A 19,659-nucleotide genomic window follows, 5' to 3' on the forward strand; every position below is an offset into this window, starting at 1 on the left:
AAATCACACTGTCATCTTTCTGATATTAATTTTTTCAGACAGTTTATTACACCCCAAATAGAGCTATAAGTCATAATTATAAAATATTTCAGCTGAAGTTTATACTGTCCGCTCAATTGAAGCGTAAAATCACTGATTATCCTGGAATTTTGAAGACTTACGTTAGAAAAAATTCCTACAATCACTATTAAAAACTATAATACTCATATACAACATAGGCTCAATACCACATTTTTATCATTGATTCACTGCAAAAGTGAAAGGCTAGACCTTTAACGGTCGCAATGTCCTTTCATTATGCCACATACCTGATCAAAGAAAGACTAGCTGCTGTCGATCGTTTTTTTTGTTTGCAAATTAAAAATCCAGTTTATTTATTTATTCATCTATTTACTTAGCAAAAAGTTTCAATGCTAATTCATTTCGATAAGGTAATTAGAGTAATTTTGTTCGTTGTTTATATACGTAGTGTAATCGAATAATATGCAATTAGCGTAGGTAATTATTTTTCCTCATTTCATGTGACAAAATATTCGTTACCTATAAAAGAGAAAGCATTTTTCAAATTCGCTATTTGGAATTCGAAATATAGTTTAGAAATCCGCTAAAATTGATCGACTTCAAATGTTCATGCCGCGTTCAAATCCATTTTTTTCTAATTATACATCTTCGAATCTGAAGAAATTTTCACATTCTGTATAACTGTTTTTTCAAACAGACAATAGCGTGTTGTTCACAATTGTAACAATCGCATTAAAACGGGGAGTTGAACAATCGCGAAAGTGAATTTTTTTAAGGACCCCTTTCTCCCACAGAGTGCAAACAAAGTGGGTAAGCCAAAGATACAGCGATGAGTTACTCGCGAATTAGTGTCGAAGTAATAACATAATATTACCGCGAGTTTATGCAAAGAAATCTGATTATAAAAATAAAATGGAAAAAGAAATAAGACAAATAACAAGAATAATACTTTCAAGCTATTCGAAAAACAATGTTATTTGTACCTGTATCAGGTACATGTAAAGGTGGTTGATGCAAACTTTCGCTTTCGAAAGAATCCGACTATACCAGTTTGGCGAAACAGAAAATTTCATCTTGTGATATTCGGTGCCGATTATGATTATAATCAATTTTTCAAAAATGAATACCGTCATTGTCACCGCGTTGAGTGAATAAACAGGATTTACTGTACAAAACATATTTATTTAATAATTTATGGTGATACATACACGTGTGTACAACATATTTTTAAGCATTAGTATAATCGAATATACTACTACTTAGCAAAGTTGCTTGGTTTACCTAACAATATGTACAATCACACTCTGTTTTTAATCGTTATCTAGAACTAATTGAGTTCACCTACTACAAGCGGCAATCTATTATTCTATATTTCACTCAAACTATTCAAATTCTTAGGTACGGTTCAGCTACTTTCACTCCTCTCAAATGGTCGATCGAATTTCGTACAGTGAGATTTAGCAAATTTTTTTTCGGTCTCCGACTGATTTTGAAACATTTCATTTTACTTTTGTATTGAGTGAAATAAAGAAATAAACCACATTACATGGCGCATGAACATACAAAGGTAAAAAGTTACGACGTCCGAGATTTTTTTTTTTATACTAGTCCACTTATTTTAACAATTAGTCTATTTAAAGCAGTAGATAGTTCCAGAGTTCTGTCAAAAATATTCTATGTACAATCAGGTAGAAGATATATCTTAAACGGGAAGTTATATATTATACACTGATCTCACATTACCGTAAAATGGGATCGGTTTTCATAATTTGTCACATAAAAATTTGTGACAGATGACGCAATTGGAGGTGCATCATTCTATATGCAGTTTATAAGGAAATTTATCAATGCGATTCACACCAAGGTATGCAGGTGTGTACGTAGCACGTGTACAATAGCATGCGGCAAATTCAATGCTTCGAAAAATATAAATTCAGATCGGCATTATTATATCACGTATACGTATCTGATATATCTGGTTCCCAGTTAAAAATACTTGTATTTTAATTTCTGAAACTACAATGCTTTCCGTACCAGCCACATGTACATGTTATTTTTTCAAAAAATTTTACTAGTTTTCAAACTAAATCTCCATCTTTAAAAACATATTTGGAATCAATGAACGTAACTCATATTATTTATTCCTAGAATATTTAAAAACTCTTTTATGGGCTACCACCTAAAATCTAAACATATTATAGTACAATTAAGACGACGATAATATTTTCTGAATCTTGTTTGGTCTGGAATTAGTACTGGCTAAGACAAATAAGAATCAATATCTAATAAAGTTTAAACATAAACGATAATAATTACGATTAATACGCTGATATCATTAACGACTGTACAGTATATCGTTTTCAAACTTTTAGTAGATTGCGATTCAACCCTATATTGAAAATATACATTCACATTGACTCTGACTCGTTCTTGGCCAAATATTCAACCTTTTGGTCGGTAACAAGCGTCCAATATGATTATTTAAAAAAAGTAAATATATATAAACGGCCTACCGCAGCTGAATGCGTCTAGATAGTAATCTGTTATTTATTTGTTTTTTCAAAAAAGAAGAATAAAAAACCTTTCAAAATGGGTAGATATTTTAGATTATGATGAAGAGTCGATTGCTGAATTGACGTACAAAATTTCGAATGACGATTAGAACGTGCGAATGATAAATGATCGATGATTTTACACTAAAATATAAAAATACACACGTGCGTGAATTTCTTTCAAATAGAATTGATATTTGATATAAGGTATTGCGCTTAGTTGCTATTTTGATAGTTTTTTTTTTCAATGCATTTTTTGCTTTTGAACTGGCTAAAATATATTTGTTTCTCGCCCGTGAAAATAAAGTATACCTATTTTTTTTTTTTACTCATTCTGTTAGCACGGAAAATGCACCTAAAATATAATTCATACATTGTATCCATAAATAAAAGCTGTATATTAAGCACGCAAGTTGGTTGATAGATCGGAATGGGGCTCCAATCAAAGCTGCTTAAATTCAGTTTTTTCTACACACCAAAAGATAGTTTAGATATCTATGCGAGGCCTGTATTGTAGCCTTAAAGGTGGATCTCGAAACCTCCATCTTGTTACATAGACAAATTTTAACGTGTGATCTTTGCCCAGAAGTTCGTCATTGCACAGGATATCGATCTGTAAACCAGAGCGATCATAGTGAATGCTGTTGACGTCAAATGCAACATCTTTTAACTCCAATGAAATTTAAAAGGAGCTTTACTCACATCACGATATTGTTCCATTCCATTAAGAACTTTCTTGGCAATGAATTTTTTCAAATGGGTGATGGTCGCTTGTGCTGAGCACCTGATAAATCTTCGTTTCAATGTTTTTAAGCTGGCATTTATACATTCCAAACAGACATTGACCTGGAAATGATGAAACACATATTTGTAGTAAAAAAAAACTATCTAGAAATCTAGGTCACTACAGCGATCTTTTACAAACCTGCTCATCAGCTCGATGGTAATCAGACTCGGCATGAGCATCGGCCGACTGTTTCTCTTCTTCCAACTCTCCAGCATTTGGTAAAACATCTTTTGGGCAGGGCAAACCTCTGGCTCTATAAAACTCTCGCTCCCTCTTGATTTCATCTGGAATTGAATAGACCAGTTTTTGAGTAAAAAATAGCATTGATCAAGTGATTGTAGGATAAAAATAAATTCATTCTTACTTTCTTGCAGATCGGGAACTAGTTTATAAACAATATCCTGCATAGTTCTATCAAAACTGATATACTGTAAAGGATGTGATTGGTGAATAACTATTTGGCATGTTGGACAGGTGTGTTTTTCTTCTAAGTGTTTGACTAGGCAACTTTTACAGAACGTATGGAGGCACTCGGTGACAGTAGTAGCATCTATAAGGTAGCCGCGACATATCTTGCACGTAATGTGACTATTCAATGTTTTCAGCTTTATTCGCCTCTCCATGGCACCGGTGAGCACCATTTATTCGCGATACCTTGTGTCACCTGTAATTAAACTACAATGAAACAGACGGATCAGGACATCTGTGAGTATTCAAACAACAAAGAACACGCCACTGTAACACCAACAAATAAAATATAACACATGAAAAAATTCAATGTCGATAATTTTCTAGATAATTACAAATGCCGAACGAGAAAGAGTTCTTCACTATTCAATGATATAAAACGTGTTTGTCAAAGCTTGAATGAAAGTGGGTTATCTTATTCTAACCTTACTGTACCCTATAAATTACGGCGCCTCTCAGTCGTGCATATCACCGTAAGGATAAACGCGAACATCATCGATTGAACAGAACATTATTATCTACCGTACGACGATTCAATAAATAGAAAAAAATAACAGGTATACTAAAAATTTGATAAAAATAACTTATTGCAAATGTGGCTGATGACAACAAAACGAATTGACTGGTGCGACACGGATGGCTTACAGAAACACTAAAACGTTTCTTTTTTAAATAGGGTACTATACGCTGTCAAACTCGTACGCTTGGCGGCACCACGATATAGAACTCACCCCTTAGCGCAATTTTTCAAGCATTTCACTAGCCCTTGTACCCCGCAGGTTGAATGATCAGGAAAAAATGTAAGTGTCATCTGAACTGGCCCCAGATACGTCTGAATTCGTCGGGTTTATTCAGAAGGTATGAATTTTCAATTCTAATTAGAACGCAATTCATTGCGGCTGTTTGAAATCAGATTATTTGCTCGAGAGTTCAACCTCTCAGTTTTTGTTCAAATTCGTGTTGTGAGAATTTCGTTCATAATTTCTCGTTCGGTGTTTATTTTGATTGAGAATCGTGGTTGAAAATCACTGTCCTAGATACATACCATAGAAAATGGAATCCAATAATGCGAAATCAATTTATCAATTTATCGAAAGAGGTAATTACAAATTCATTTATGATAGTAACTCGATGTACATATATTTGATTTATTAAAATTGCAATTCGTTTACAATAATTCGTTTACACGAAACATACATTATTTAATTATTTTTGCATTTTGCAATTTTTTATTTACTGGTTATCGCTAAGGCACATGGATAAACAATCATTTTTTTTTTAATTTTATTTTTTTTCTATTCCCTTTCATTTAAATAATAAACAAATCAATACTATTTACACGTTGTTTTTAAACATAGAACTATGTCTATTGTATGAACCTATTGTTATAACTTTTTTTTACAAGTTTTCCTTCTTCTTATATAATATAATAATATATTCTATATTTTCAATGAAAGTTCGATACACATATATTATATATGTATTCAATTCGCAGGGTTGTGCATAGCACATCTCATAACATTAAAGGTATACTTAAATTGATATTCCAAAAATATAAAACAAAAAAAAATGTTTTTCAAATTTATATATTGCTACGCGTAATTATTTTACAATTATAATAAATTATCTAATGTTAATTATTATTACTCCATAATAGTATTGTAGTAAACCGTTATACTATACATTTTGAATGCTTTCTAAATACTTCGGACGACGTTGAAAATCAACGCGTGGATTCATAGTTTGAAAATGATATGATAAACCTCATCATACCTTATTTTTCGTTTTCTTTGTTCATCCTCACCTTTTCTGTTCTGTTTCTTCTCCAACGAATTTCATGTATACACTTTTACAGGATCACACTTATGATATAATTATTAAACTAGGCATGTAGAAATATTACATATTATTTCTAAACTCTATCGTACAAAACTTTGAATTTATAAATTGACTAGTTACAAACACAATATCATACCTATTAGAATTTATTTGATTTGAAAATGTATGATTAATATTTCGTGCCGCAGTCAACTCGATGATTCGAATCAAAGTATATCAACTGCAGGCGATTATAGCTTTTTTTATTTGTCCCATCAAATCATGTCGATTGTAATACGACGTCTGTGTAAATTCTTTACAAAAATACGTGTGGTTTGATCATTTATATTTTTTCGTAACGATGAAACTTTAGGTAGTTTACAAACTGGTAACAAAAGGCACGCGGTCATGGCACAATGTTATTATTAAAATTATTATATTTATAATTGTCAATATCATATACCTACTGTTATTATTGATACGAAAATTCGCGTTCTATGCAAAGTGATAAGAATGATACATCGCTCGCCTCCACATCGTCATGTTGCGGCAATATAATAATAATAGTTATTCCTTCGTTGCTTATTTTTCTCATCGTCATTTCTACCTTAAACTCTACAGAATACGCGTTATTGGTCAATACTGATTTCTATCATTTGGCGTTTTCACTATCGGTCAGCGAATTTTCACCGAACGACGCAATATCTTCGACTCGTAAAATCTCTAAGGATTCGTAGTGTCATTTTTTGTTCACTACATAGTCAATCCCTTGTCATGCTTTACAGTTTCTGATTTTCTCTAATCGCTGTGCAATTAATTGCAGGAACGTAGTCAATCTGGAGTCATTCACAACAAGTAGGGAAACTTTTCCTCGCAGTCGTCGTCGTCATCGTCATCCGCCTCGCTGGATTCTTGACTTGACGGCGGCGTGTCCAGCTGTGGTAAACCCAGATCCAGATATTCCTGTGGACAGAGGAGCAGAATGTAAGTAAAACACCGTTTGACGCGCGATTTTCAATCCTGAGGGGGAAACCGAATCTCTCTCACCTCGTTAGCAGTTATCGTTAATATCCTGTCGAGATCCTCGACCAATTCACCAAACATTGGTCGTTCGTTTGGTTGATAACTCCAGCAATCCCTCATGAGCATGTATCTGCAAGATAAACGTGTAATAAGGCTCTAGTTTCATAAAAAAAAAACTATTCAAAGCGCGGTAAAATCTTCGGAACTTACATCTCAATGGAACAGCACGGAGGTTTTTCCATTCGGTGTCCAGATCTTAATAGCTGGAACAATTTCTCAACGGACGGAACCGAGGGATACGGCGTACCGCCCAGAGTCATTATTTCCCACAACAGAATTCCGTACGACCACCTAAAATTGAAAATTCCCGAAATAAAATCCATGGTCTTGAAAATGTCACCTTTTTTTTTTTCAATATATTTGTCTGGATGACTCACACGTCGGACTGAGTGGTGTAAACTCTGTGAAACAGAGCTTCGGGAGCCATCCACTTTACGGGTAACCTTCCGTCAGTAGTTTTTCTGTAGTAATCGTGGCAGTGAATGTCCCTGGCGAGTCCGAAATCGGCGATTTTCAGGACGTATTCGTCACTGACGAGGACGTTTCTCGCTGCCAAATCCCTGTGGATGCAACGTCTGCTCGCGAGGTATTCCATACCTCTGGCAACCTGGTATGCAAATGATACCAGATCTTTTTGTGTCAGAGTCTTTCGCTCTTTCGTTTCCTGACCAATAGTCGGTTCGTACCCCGAGCTCGGTCTGTGCTCGCGGAGGAAGTCCCGTAGGTTTCCGTGCGGAGCGAACTCAACGACAACGTACAATGGTCCGCCTTGGGTGCAGGCCCCCAAAAGATTTATAATGTTCACGTGCTTACCGATCATCTTCATCATCTCCATTTCCGATACCAAATCCATCATTTCCGCGTCCGTGTGTCCCTCTGAGAGAAAAGATGTTTTTTTTTATTTGAAATATTTGTGTCGCTCGCGGACTATACGGGCGATAGCTTGGCCGAGTGCTCTCAACTTACCCTTGAGCATTTTGACCGCTACGACGCTTGGGATTCCCGGTTTAAGGGCGTTCGACTGTGCTCTGACAACTTTTCCAAAAGCCCCCTCGCCCAAAGTGTTGCCGAGAGCTAGATGTTCCCTAGGAAGTTCCCAGGCACTGTCCAGTGGCAATTCGTACTCCGAAATGCTTCCACCCGAGCTGTCTTCCGCGGTGGCGGTCGACTTTTGCTTCTCAATTTTAACCACCGGCATTAAAAGTGGCTCCTGTACATTCTGACCGTTCGCCAGGTGCTGCTTCTCGACAATGACCTTCTTTGTCCACTGCGTTACTACCGCCGCTCTCGCAGTTTCTATTGCTAGTAATTTCTTCATTTTCTCTCGTTTAAGACGACGGAAAATGCTAACGACTATTACTATCCCCAGTAGAAACGAAGCGCACAAAACACCGGCCAGGATGTTCACTAGGACGGATTGAGGCCGTGCGGTCAGCGGCATACGAGGATGGTCGGTGTCCAGCGCTGGAAATACGGGTAAGAAAACGATTTGTAAGTTTATCATCAACCCAACAGTCGCCGCTATCGGTAGACGAATATCAGGATTTTCTGCTCACATTCAACGACTCGGAGATACGCGCTGCTGAAAGCAACTCCAAGGGCATTTCCGGCTATGCACGTATACCAGCCTTCGTCCTCCTGGGTAACGTTGAAAAGTTCTAGTTTGTCCGGATTAGTTATGTCTCCGGCCTATTTGAAAAATGTGATTTCACGTTAATTTATGTCTCTTCGATCGTACGGGTCTTCGATCGAAAAACTTTGGCAACTGGGTAAAACACATGCAATTGCATCGTCATTTATTGATTTGTTTTTTAATTTCAGCATAATGATATCTGGAATTTTATTTCTGTAACGAATGTAACATGCAGCGTTTAAACATGAATAATTCACCAAGCGGAAAGCGGAACGATTATTATTTTGCAGATAGAAGCGAGGCATGGAACAATCAACAAGCATTAAAGTAAGAGCAGAAAGGTGATATGTTGCCGAACAAATTAGTCGAGTAAATCGCATTCGGCGTAAAGTTTCCTACGAACGAAGCGACAAGCTTGCACATGCATCGGTGTTCATCTTCGGGAAGTGATCATTTATTAACCTCGAGACTTTTGTTGGTCGTGCTCAAGGAGGAATGAAACCCGTAGAACCACTGCACGTGAGGATGAGCGTCGGAGAGCACTTGACAGTTGAACGTGGCGTTGGATCCTATTACCACTGTTGTGTTCTGAGGTGGCATCGTCAGGATCGGTTGATGGTTCAAACGTTCTATACGAAAAGAAGCCCAACCACCGTTTTTTAAAAAGGTAGATACGCAAGTAAATTTTCATATAAAGCATATAAGACGCAGATATGGAAACGGACGTCCGACGATCGCAATCGAATCAGGCGTTCCAATAATAACGCGTCAAAGATAAACGAGGAGCGTGTGCATGTGGTCACATCAAGTCGAAATTAGTGGAACGTGAAATCACCGCTTGACGTGGGTGTTTTAACGGTAAAATGACGACGTGATATGACGTCCCGTGCACCGATTCCGGATACGTTTATCGTGTTACCACGTGTAAATACACGAAATCATATTAATATACACAACCAACACCCTATAAATATAAACATGTACATCGTGATTAGGGTTCCTGAAAATTGGACGTATTTTATTCCAGCGAATGTAACCATAACCAGTTGTTATATCCGAGAGAAATATTTCTCCTCCACCGCCAGCACCAGCTTTTCACATAAAACATGTAGAGGAAATGTAAATGTTTTTTTTTTTTTTTTTTTTTTCTGCAATATCCAACCACCGCCGTTAGCCCCTGAATTATTACTCCCCTCGACCCTTTTCACCGACTTGTACCTTAAGTATAGTCCCGTTGGGCGATTCCGTGTCTTCTGGGGGAGGTTCGGTTACTCTTAACCACTGAATATAGGGCTCCAAATCTGACATGATTTCGCATTTGAATTCGGCATTGCTGTTCAGCTCTACGGTGATGTTCTCGGGGAAGCCAGGGGCGACGTACGGCTTGTGCGGGAATCTCTCTAAATTATGCGTTTTTGTTTTTTTGTTGACGTTTCAAATTTATGCAGATTTAACGAAATCCAGCGCATATCGGGGCTCGTAATTTATTGAAGGACGAGGTATAGGAATCGAAGCGAATTTATGAACAAATTATGAACGTATGAAAGATAATATATTTGTAGAAACTCACCGATAACGTCGACCTTGGAAGTATGGTTGATGCACCCTTGAGTGTTACACACTACGCAAGTGTAGTTTCCACCGTCTTGAAGGACGAGATCTTCAATGATGAGTAGCCACCCTTTCATTTTAACAATGCCCAACGTTCTTTTTGGCACATCGTTGTTTTTGTACCATGTGATATTCGGAGCAGGGTTTCCCTCGCTCGGACACTTGAGTTTCAGTGTACTACCGGCAGGCTTGGCCACCACTTTGTAGTTTTGATCCGGTTTCGTAAAATGTGGTGGACTCAGTGCGGCGGTTTTGTTATGGAGTCCCACCTCAGTCTCGTCTACCTTATCGTTGTCTTGGTCCGTGTCCAGGTGCAGGGAAAGAGAAACTGGCAAATCTAAAATTTTCAATTGACGAAAGGAACAAGATTAGCGACCCGGTTAAAAATTGAACTTCAATTATCAGATTGAGGAATTTTGAGACCTACTTCTCGCCCCTTTCATTCCTAGCTCGTTCGTTTCTTCCGCCGGTCTCTGTGCTTCGAGCGCGAGATCCAGTGGTTTGAACGGTTCGTCTCTTTGAACACCTTCGACCGGACTTTCTACCGTCACTGAAACGTTTCTCCATTCGACAGCTTTTCTCGTAACTACTTTGCATCCGTATATTCCTGTATCTCCAAGTTCGACCGTTTTAAATTTTATCCATTGTTTCATCACGCGAACCCTTGACGACGGCGATCTGAACGCAACGTCATTTTTGTACCAAGACGTATCGGAAGTAAACCTCGGCGAACATCTCAAACGTAGTTTCTCTCCAACGTCGACGATCACGTCGGGATTTATCAAATCTGCAACAAAATTTTAACAACGTTCAAATTTTCGTATTCGTCATCCTTGGGATTTCTAAGCGCGGTTCGCGTATCGCGTACGATGCATATTCAGAGATGAGTTTCGCGTCATCCCCGTCCCGATGAATATTGTAATTATACCATCAAAAAATGCAAACGAAATCCCTTCATCGCCTCTCGACGTGATCATTTCGTGCGTCTAAATTTCACACAACATAGGCATAAATCAGACACCCATATAATCTCGCCGATGAATCGCCCGCACGTTTCAAAATTCCTCCATACCGCACCGCACGTGCAAGAGGAGTGCGAAGGATCATCAACTGTTTTTAAATAAATTACAGGGTGTCTCACCGTTCAAATTCGCTGAATAGAATCTTAATGCTATATACACATCCGCGATATGCATTTCTATTGTCGAAAATTTTTCTTGCAGATCTTCTCAAGGGCGTTACAAAATGTATAATACCTACCGCGGGACACCTATAATATATAATATAAAAGGTGCGGGTGACACCCGACCGCACCGTGATTTCGATGCAATTTTGTTCATTCATGAGATGACGGGGGCCGAGCAGTTGACGGAGTCAGAGCTGGACCATTGCCAGAACTGAATCGCGACACTGTCCTGTGACCTCTTCTCCCCCTCTCGTTTCTTCCCTCCCCTCCGTTTCGAGACGCACCGGGCGCATTCGTATACTATATGTATTCTTGTACCCAGAATGCATCGGGCTAAAGATAGGCTGCCGAGGTGCCATTAGCCGCGGCACAATTACAAAAAAATAGTTCATCCGAGTATCGATATAACTTGTATATGTACGTGTTTCGAAAGTGCGATACCTACGCCGAATTTGAACAAAATAGAAAATTCTTCGCCCGATCGTATCCTCCACCACGGCGATCGATGATGCATGGTCTCGTGAAGGGTATTATAATACGATGAAAAGAAAGGCCGTATACAAGAGAAAAGGCATTTGCCCGACGCACGCCCGCCTCGAATCGCCCACGGTTTCCGGTGGCCGTTGATTTTCTATGAATTACGAAGTATCAACGTCTTAACAGATTCTAACGCGTCACGTTCTCTCTCGATGTATAAATATAAAATCTGCTCTCCGGAAACGATGGAGCGTCCAACAAAATATGGATTCTTAAAGACGCCTCGCCAGGCATATATTATGCACGGAAAAAGAGCCTTATTCGAATAGACGGGCTACGCTTGTAGAATTAACGTCTTTATTATTTGCCGCCCCATTTTGGCGCGCGTCGCCTCGCATTGGGTCGTGCAAATGCGAAATTATTTCTGGCGTTTGTCTCGCAGACAACAAACTCGCGCGCAGAGAAAGTTCGCTGTATCTCCGAGCCTCTGTAGAGGGAAAGAGACTAAAAACTCTTGTACACAAACGATGGATCGTCGCGGTTGTAAAGTTCCGCGACACAGACCGCGGTGCGGCTACTTAATCGCATATTGTTACTGCATCGCACAAGCGTTTCAACCATCGCCGGAAATCGACTAGTTTATTGTATCTACTGTTTCCTTCGGGACTCTTACCGTATAACAACCTACGGTCTTCGTCATCTGTCTCGCACGTGGACCAACAGCGGATCTCGACTGTGAATCACACTTGCGATTACACAAAAAAAATCCCTCGCCCCCTTAGTGAGGAAAAAATGAGCAACAAAAAAAAAAGAAAAGACAATTGACAAATAAATAAACTTCTGTATTTTAAGGTATATTCCCGCGTACACCTTGGGCGGCTAACCAATCCGAGGACTTCTCGGTCTCGAGGTGGTACCAAAAAGCTCATACCTATCCAACTACCCATACTTCGGGTGCTATTTCTGGTGCCCGGCGTCGGCCAGATGGCCTGTGACGTCACGTGTTGTAAGGCTACGTCAAAATCTCAGCGGAAAATCGAACGATCGACCACTTACCGGTAAAAATCTACACCTCGTTACAAAAGTGAAACAACGAGGGAATCACATTTTTTCGGTATTCTGATGCCTCCGCAGGTTTCGTTATTTTCACTCGGTTCTTCGGCGATCGTAAAAACGATTGGGAGATATGTTATATTTTCTATACGGGGCAATTGATGATTTAGAGAGCTCGTTCAAACAATCACGAATAGTTACATGGTTTGCTTAACTCGATGATGTAGCCATATACTGTATGATATATTATTGAGTGTATGGAACGTTATGACGGATCAAATACGCGCCCCTATCTCTTTCACTGCGCGCTGAATGAGTATATTATAGACGAAGAATATAGAGCGAACTTATGCGTAATACATTGAACCGTAAATTTAATTGAACCCTTCGCATCGTGTCCAATAAATCGTAAGACAATATTTATTTTACTCTACAGGATGCATCGTGCGTAATACGTGGACCGCTGTCGAATGATCAAAGTTCGTTGAGAGTATGTCAAAATGTTAGATATAAAACTTTCAATTTTCATTAGCTTAACGGTCTCACATAATTGATTAGGATTAACAAACGTGACGTGTGGAAGTCGTACGTGCTTATTTACGATTCCATTATCATTATATATCACAAACGATGACGATGGAATAGAAAGTTTGTTACGTAAAGTTTTCACTCATATTCCGCGGGTCGTGAGAGAAACGAGGGGTTGAAAAACTAAGTGATTGACGCACCCCAAAAGCAAAGTAGAGAACGTCGTTTAAGTCGCGTCAACGATTGACTTGTGGAAATAAACATACGGTACGTCTATAGTGACTCGTGTGGTGTCGTCACTGCTGCAGTTATTCAACGTTTCAAAATCTGTGGACCAGATTATTCCCAAACTGCACATACACCAAAACAAGATACGAAAAAGAGAAAAGAGACAAAAAAAAAAAAAAGACACCGATACCGAGCGCGGCTAATGGGTTATTCTTAATGGTACGAAATGGTAACATTATACACATATACATAATGCACCCCAAAATTCACACACTGTTTAGTAATACGAGATCGTTTGTTTCCAGGGTTCATCTAAACAATGGCTTATACATACACGCTTTTTTTGTCGCTTAGGTTTACGAGACCGAATATATACGGCTCACGGTCGTGAAGAAGAGAAAAATAAAAAAGTCGAACTTGTGGAGAGAGAAAAAAAACGAAACGAAAAAAGCAGCTTGAAAAATCAGATCGAGACGGTGTATGAATTGAGATTAATAAAACGAGAAAACCGAGGGCAGAAAATAGTGACGCGAATGTCCCGTGACGTCTTATGGGAATCGGATTAATTAATTCTCTAAACCATAATTGAACGTTGATGGAAGGCGACAACCGCGAACCGGTTGTTTGACCGGTCGACTCGTCCATTTTTATTTCGTTGTATCTGCGCAGTCGTTCTATTCGATATTTCATTTATTATTTCCTCGATTTTCATTCGATCTTGAACAGGTACGGCCAACGCGAGACGAATAATCCGAGAAACCTTCCACGGCTTATAGCGGTGAGTAGAATTTTTTTTTCCACTCGGATATCGAAGCTCACGAAGAGCCGCAAGCTCACACGGGGACTATAACTCCCTATGTCTATATATAGAGCAGAGAGCTTACTCGAGGTGGCACGCGCAGGCCGTAAATTAATTGGAGAGTTTTTGCGGCAATATAATTATACGAACGTATAGAAAGGCTGCTTGCGCGGCCATGAGATTTTCGTAAACTATCAATTTTCGATCGTGAGCGATTAGATCATCGGTTGACAGATTTTTTTCCCCAGTTCGAACGGTGATGATTTTTTCCTAGTTTGAATGACAAAATGGATTTCAAGATTTCTCCGCCTATTAAGCGACGTGTGAACAAACCAACACCTCCTACGAAGTGTTTTAATTACAACGAACGCGTGTCAGAGTACCTAATACGTATTAAAGAAAACACCTATTCTCAAATAGCTGTCTACCACCGCCGGTACAGTCGTTGAAACTTATAAAAGAATCCAACAATAGAATAAAAGATCGAAAGTAAACAAAACTTCTGAAGAGAATACCAGACCTTCTTTAGCATTGTATTTTAGGGTACCTACCCTCCACCGTATTCCATCTATTCACGCGTACGTCTCATTAGACTTGGATCTCAAAAGCTGAAACAGAAGCAACGGAGAAATCTCTGGAACGACGCCGTCTGTAGTCGTAGACTGTCTCTCCTCCGGACTCGAAATAGTATCTATCCACTTTAAAAGTTAGATAAAAAGACGCCCTCCTACCACCGAGACACTCGCGGGTCCGCGCCCCCATGGATACCCTAACGACACGACGTGATTTATGCTATTTTAATTGCATCGCACCCGCCACACGACATCGCTGTGCAAGTTCCAACCAAGACGTAGGTCAGGGAATTTTCTTTTTTTCTCAACTGCTTTTTTTTATTCTCTCCCTTTTTTTTCTGACTTCTTAAAGCAGGTTGAAGGGGGATCATAGTTTAGGAAACTCCTGATCGTCGTTTGTACGAACGATTCAATTTTGCTGGTAAATTGTTTCGAAAATGGAAAAATGTCGTCGTACGACGACGTATCCGAGTACCTCGTAGAAATATAAACGATCTGAAAGAATCGAGAATAGTCGCTTTGATTATATATTTATACAGCGTACAACAGTTTCGATTAAATAAACCATTACGTATAAATTTTCCACCGCGCATAATGAGATAAAAGAAATATATCATCATTATCATTATTATCTCTGGACAGACGCCTGACGATGATCAAAAGCGATTTTGAGAAGAAAGAGTAAAAATCAAGAAAAAGCTTTCACTCTCATTCTCTTTTTTCGGATGAAAGAAAAATATACTGCTGGTTAGGAGTTAAACGATGCTCGTAATTTTCTCCGTTCTTTTTCACCATCATGTATATGTATACCTACGCTGTACCCCATACGTATTTAAGTATAACTATACCGTCGCGATAGGAAAAACTAAGGTTTAGATATAGTTGAATCGGTCCGGACTTGGTCTCTTTTTCGAAGGAGGTCGCGGGGATGCGGGGAATGAAGTTTCTTCTTTTGTAGAATTAATGTCTCGGCATGAATGGGCTTTACGGTTAAGAGGAAAGATATCGTTTGATCTGTCAAAAGATTCTGTCCGAGAGACCTATGGGGATTAAGAACTGGCAGCTATATCTATATACGACGTAAGGAAGGGTGCGTGGGAGAGCGCGCAACTCGACACCCTGACACAATAACGGAATGGGTTCTTTTACTCCGCCCCAATTACACACGAGCTACTTTGTTGTATCCCTTTGTGCCTCGATTAAACGTGGCCTCTTCAATCTCATTCTTTTTATCAATTTTAACCCAACCATTTATCATAAATATTCGTCTTTGATTAAGATCGCGACTTACGTACGCACGCTACGTACGTAGGTATACAAAGAATTTTTACTGCCTCACATTTTCTCTCGGATAAAATCTCTCTCAATTTTTTCTCTTTTTGCCGTTTTGTTCGAAAAAGTCCCCAGCCTCGTCTAGAATTTTATTTCAGATCATATAATAAGAACGGCAGATATGACTTCGTGCGATACGATTTTTTCTAAACGTCGCGCGGTACGTGAAGCGAAAACTTCGAGTTGACAATCTAATTAAAATTCCTTTTTGTTTTCCGAGTGTGTAATCTTATTATAATACAGACCGTATAATACGAGAGGCGCTTCTATGTATATCCAGTCGTCGGTCGTCGTCGGTAGGCTGCAAAGAAAAACTGACCCATGCGTCGCTATAACTAGGCGCCTTACGGGAATTAATGGGGATCTTTTTTTCAGATAATAGCTGCAGTAGGTTATAATAGGAATGAGATGCAGTTCCTCCCTAGACAACCGACGACGCGACGCGAAGCACGCGGCTATTTCTATATCAGACGTAAGAATTCGGTTCAGGTAACAAACTAACACCTGTATAATTAGACTAAAAAAATATCTTCGCTTTTAGATAATTGAGACGTAGAAATTAAATCTATAGGGTCCATGGGCGACCCTTGATATCGTCATCGTTATCATCGTTATTATACTCGAAGGATACTTTCGTTATTTTGTCTCTTCCTTTTTTCTCTTCACGGTTCGATTCCGCGTCACTGCAACGGTGCAGTATTTTATTCCTTTTTTTTCTCTCGTTTCACGTCTATAACTCCATCCCCAGTTAATTAAATTTGGGAATGTTGCCAGTGCAGCGGGAATTCACTTGTGATATTTTTTCTTTTCTCGACATTGCGTACATCTGAATTAAATAATTCCTCATTCATATTTAGATACTAATTTTTTTTTTACACGAAAAGCTTCGATCCGGTTATCCATTTATATCTACCAGATTTCGGATGGCCCCTCGTATAATTGATATTTGATGGAAATATGGGAGATGAAGAAACGGTATCGGGAGTAGGTATATTCAATGAAAATATACTGGCGTATAGTATTACTATGATTGGCTCAATTGTTCAATTGCCGCATCAGGTCATTGAATGGGTAGTAACGTTTGTATAACTGTAGACGTATAAGGGTGCTATTATCACTCGGAACAAACGATAACAATTCTCAACTCCGATCAGTGCAAATCGTGATGAGACCGTGTGTATATGTATATATATATATATATATATATAGTACACGGTACGTACGTACATAAGATATACATTTGCATATATGTGAGCAATTCATGAGCATAGGTATGTACGAGCGTCAGTTTAAGAGTGATGTGTGAAAGAGATCATGTTAGTCGACGCGACAGGATGGGGGAGGTTTATAGATTATCGTCCGTTGGAATGATAAAATTTATCCATAGTATTATAATATGAGAACCCCTGCAATTTTTCGCCTATTAAATTTATTCAACAGTATAATAGCGGCTAATACGCGTCTACACCAATTGAACAATTAAAGAAATGGCAGCGGGGTGCGTGCGATTTCGTGGGTTTATATTGTAAAGTAGAAGATGCTGCGATGCGCGACGCTCCGCGATTTATTTTTAAAGATTGATAGAGAGGCTGGATAAACTATAAATGTATCATTAAATATTATATTCGACCTTAACACAGATATAATTCGAACTCTAACGTAGAGACGGAGATGGAAAAGAAAAAAACCTTATGAAACGGAGTTGATCGACGCGCGGTGAAAATTGGCAAACCGTCAATTCCGCTGGACGTCGTTGCCAATGATCGCTCTCAGCTTGAGTCTGTGATTTGACGAGATACAAGCTTGACCCAATTGTCGTACGACTACTAGATCAACCTCGAGGACGATGAGTTGACTGCTGCGGCGGATGAAAATTTAAATCAGATTATTCGCATCCGAATGACGACGGGCCGCCGATTGATAGGAACTGATTATCTCGATTGATGTAGTCCGACCACGTGTCAATCGTAGGAACCGATCGCAATACCATTTTTCTATAATTTTTAAATTCAGAGAATCGCGAGTGAATATTGTAACGATCATCGGCATATTTTAGCCACGGGTGCTCTGCGTCCGGAGCTTTCCTTTATTGGTTATTATATTGTTTCGGGCCTAGAACCGAAACGGCGGGTGGTGCGAAAAAACGGAGAACGTTCTAGCACATCTGGCGAACATTTGTCGAGGACTTTGTGAAGTAGAGGCATTGCTAGAAAATTTTGGCAGATATTTTTCTTCATTTTTTCCCATACCCAACGGTCGCGCCGGTTTCGGGTCTTCTAGTACGTCGTCGTGTTATAGCTGAACTACGAACGACAAAAAATGCGAAAAGTATATTCTCGTAATTTTAAATGTATAGTTTTAAAGTGGGCGGCGCGTTCCAGAAATAAAATAAAGTATAATAAGAAATGCACTTTACGCTTCAGTCCTTTTTTATTTCAATTAAAATTTGAAAGAATATATTTATGAATTCGCTACGCTGCCGTAGGTCATCGAAATCTATTATAATCCCTATTAAAAGCTGGTTTAGGAATTTAAAGATTCCGTGGCCGGTCTGCACCGTAATTATAAGGCGTTATAATACCTGTAATTAATCAAGGAACGATCTTGACCTACGCGTAATGACGGTGCGGGGCAAGGTAATTAACATGATCTGTCTGTCGCTGCGTCGATCGATCGGTTGAGCGACGGGCTATTTTTCGTATCTATAATAGCCGATCGAGTAGCCAGTTACCGCTTTTTACTTCTTCACGTACGCTGTGCAGCCTGCAGTCGGAGATTTATCGTTTGTTTGTACAATCCATGTATGCGTAATGACACGATGAGAATTAAGCACTCGTACAGCTTTCGTCGATCGATTTATCAGACCGCGATGAGCTTCTATACGGTTGTAAGTCAGCGAATGATTCATAATTCTGGGAAAAAAAATAATGGCGTATTTATAATTATATTAGTCATTTTTTCCACCGCCTCATTCTGACCGCACCACTAATTCTCTTTTCAAAACCCATGACTAAAACTTTTTCTAAAATCTTTCCCCCTCCCTTTGTTTTTCTTTTTTCTTTTTTATTTGTTTTTTTTTTTGGTCTATTTCACTGTCGGCGGATACATATCCTTTATTTTTGTCTGCATCGTTCGCGCTGCCGCGGTAAAACTCCTCAACTTTTCACTGACACTTTAATTTAAAAATATCCCGTTCGGTCACGTAGTATTACTCCGAGTTCGTTTACTCAATAATTATTATTATTTTTAGTTGAAACTATACGAAATTTGTATGTTCCAACGTTTTTTCGATAAACCGTGCATCCACTACGTTATTGGCTCTGAAAGTTATAGCCGGTACAGCGACGGTGTGACTGAGAGAAAAAAACTGCCGGAGCTACCGCGAGAGCAAATATTTGCAAAAATATATTTCGCGAGGGTTAAACGATTCTCATGCGCGAGAGACTGGAGCGATGTTTGAATAATTTTTTATTCCTCCTCATTTTTCTTTTGCCCCGAACAATATGAGCCG

The 19,659-nt window shown here is 38.9% G+C and overlaps 2 protein-coding genes across 4 annotated transcripts in view; both read right to left on the bottom strand.

Moving 5' to 3' along the window:
- Window positions 1–1,182: 1,182 nt before the first annotated feature.
- On the bottom strand, window positions 1,183–4,395 carry LOC105688064 (polycomb group RING finger protein 3). Of its 2 annotated transcripts, none has more exons than XM_012404108.3 (5): window positions 4,264–4,395; window positions 3,725–4,024; window positions 3,499–3,644; window positions 3,276–3,419; window positions 1,183–3,186 (listed from the first exon to the last, which is right to left on the bottom strand). In XM_012404108.3, exons 2-5 carry the CDS (start codon window positions 3,999–4,001, stop codon window positions 3,061–3,063), a joined length of 693 nt encoding a protein of 230 aa, XP_012259531.2. In that variant the 5' UTR covers window positions 4,002–4,024; window positions 4,264–4,395; the 3' UTR covers window positions 1,183–3,060. The 2 variants fall into 2 exon arrangements, with proteins under 2 accessions (XP_012259531.2, XP_012259523.2); XM_012404100.3 differs by having other exon boundaries at window positions 4,254–4,394.
- A 567-nt stretch (window positions 4,396–4,962) lies between these two features.
- Window positions 4,963–19,659, bottom strand: part of LOC105688973 (fibroblast growth factor receptor homolog 1-like) — a 41,982-nt gene continuing 27,285 nt past the window's right edge. Inside the window, exons 3-11 of one of the 2 annotated variants that reach the window (XM_012405667.3) lie at window positions 10,401–10,760; window positions 9,933–10,310; window positions 8,825–8,991; window positions 8,286–8,418; window positions 7,696–8,193; window positions 7,107–7,605; window positions 6,880–7,020; window positions 6,694–6,799; window positions 4,963–6,609 (exon numbers count right to left, since the gene is read on the bottom strand). In XM_012405667.3, coding sequence (XP_012261090.2) covers window positions 6,493–6,609; window positions 6,694–6,799; window positions 6,880–7,020; window positions 7,107–7,605; window positions 7,696–8,193; window positions 8,286–8,418; window positions 8,825–8,991; window positions 9,933–10,310; window positions 10,401–10,760 — 2,399 coding nt within the window. In that variant the 3' untranslated portion in view covers window positions 4,963–6,492. Of the gene's footprint in view, window positions 6,610–6,693; window positions 6,800–6,879; window positions 7,021–7,106; window positions 7,606–7,695; window positions 8,194–8,285; window positions 8,419–8,824; window positions 8,992–9,580; window positions 9,763–9,932; window positions 10,311–10,400; window positions 10,761–19,659 lie in introns of both variants that reach the window. The other variant, XM_012405659.3, reaches the window with a different exon arrangement.

The sequence above is a fragment of the Athalia rosae genome, chromosome 1 (genome assembly GCF_917208135.1).
Source record: "Athalia rosae chromosome 1, iyAthRosa1.1, whole genome shotgun sequence".
In the NCBI taxonomy this organism is placed as follows: Eukaryota; Metazoa; Arthropoda; class Insecta; order Hymenoptera; family Athaliidae; genus Athalia; species Athalia rosae.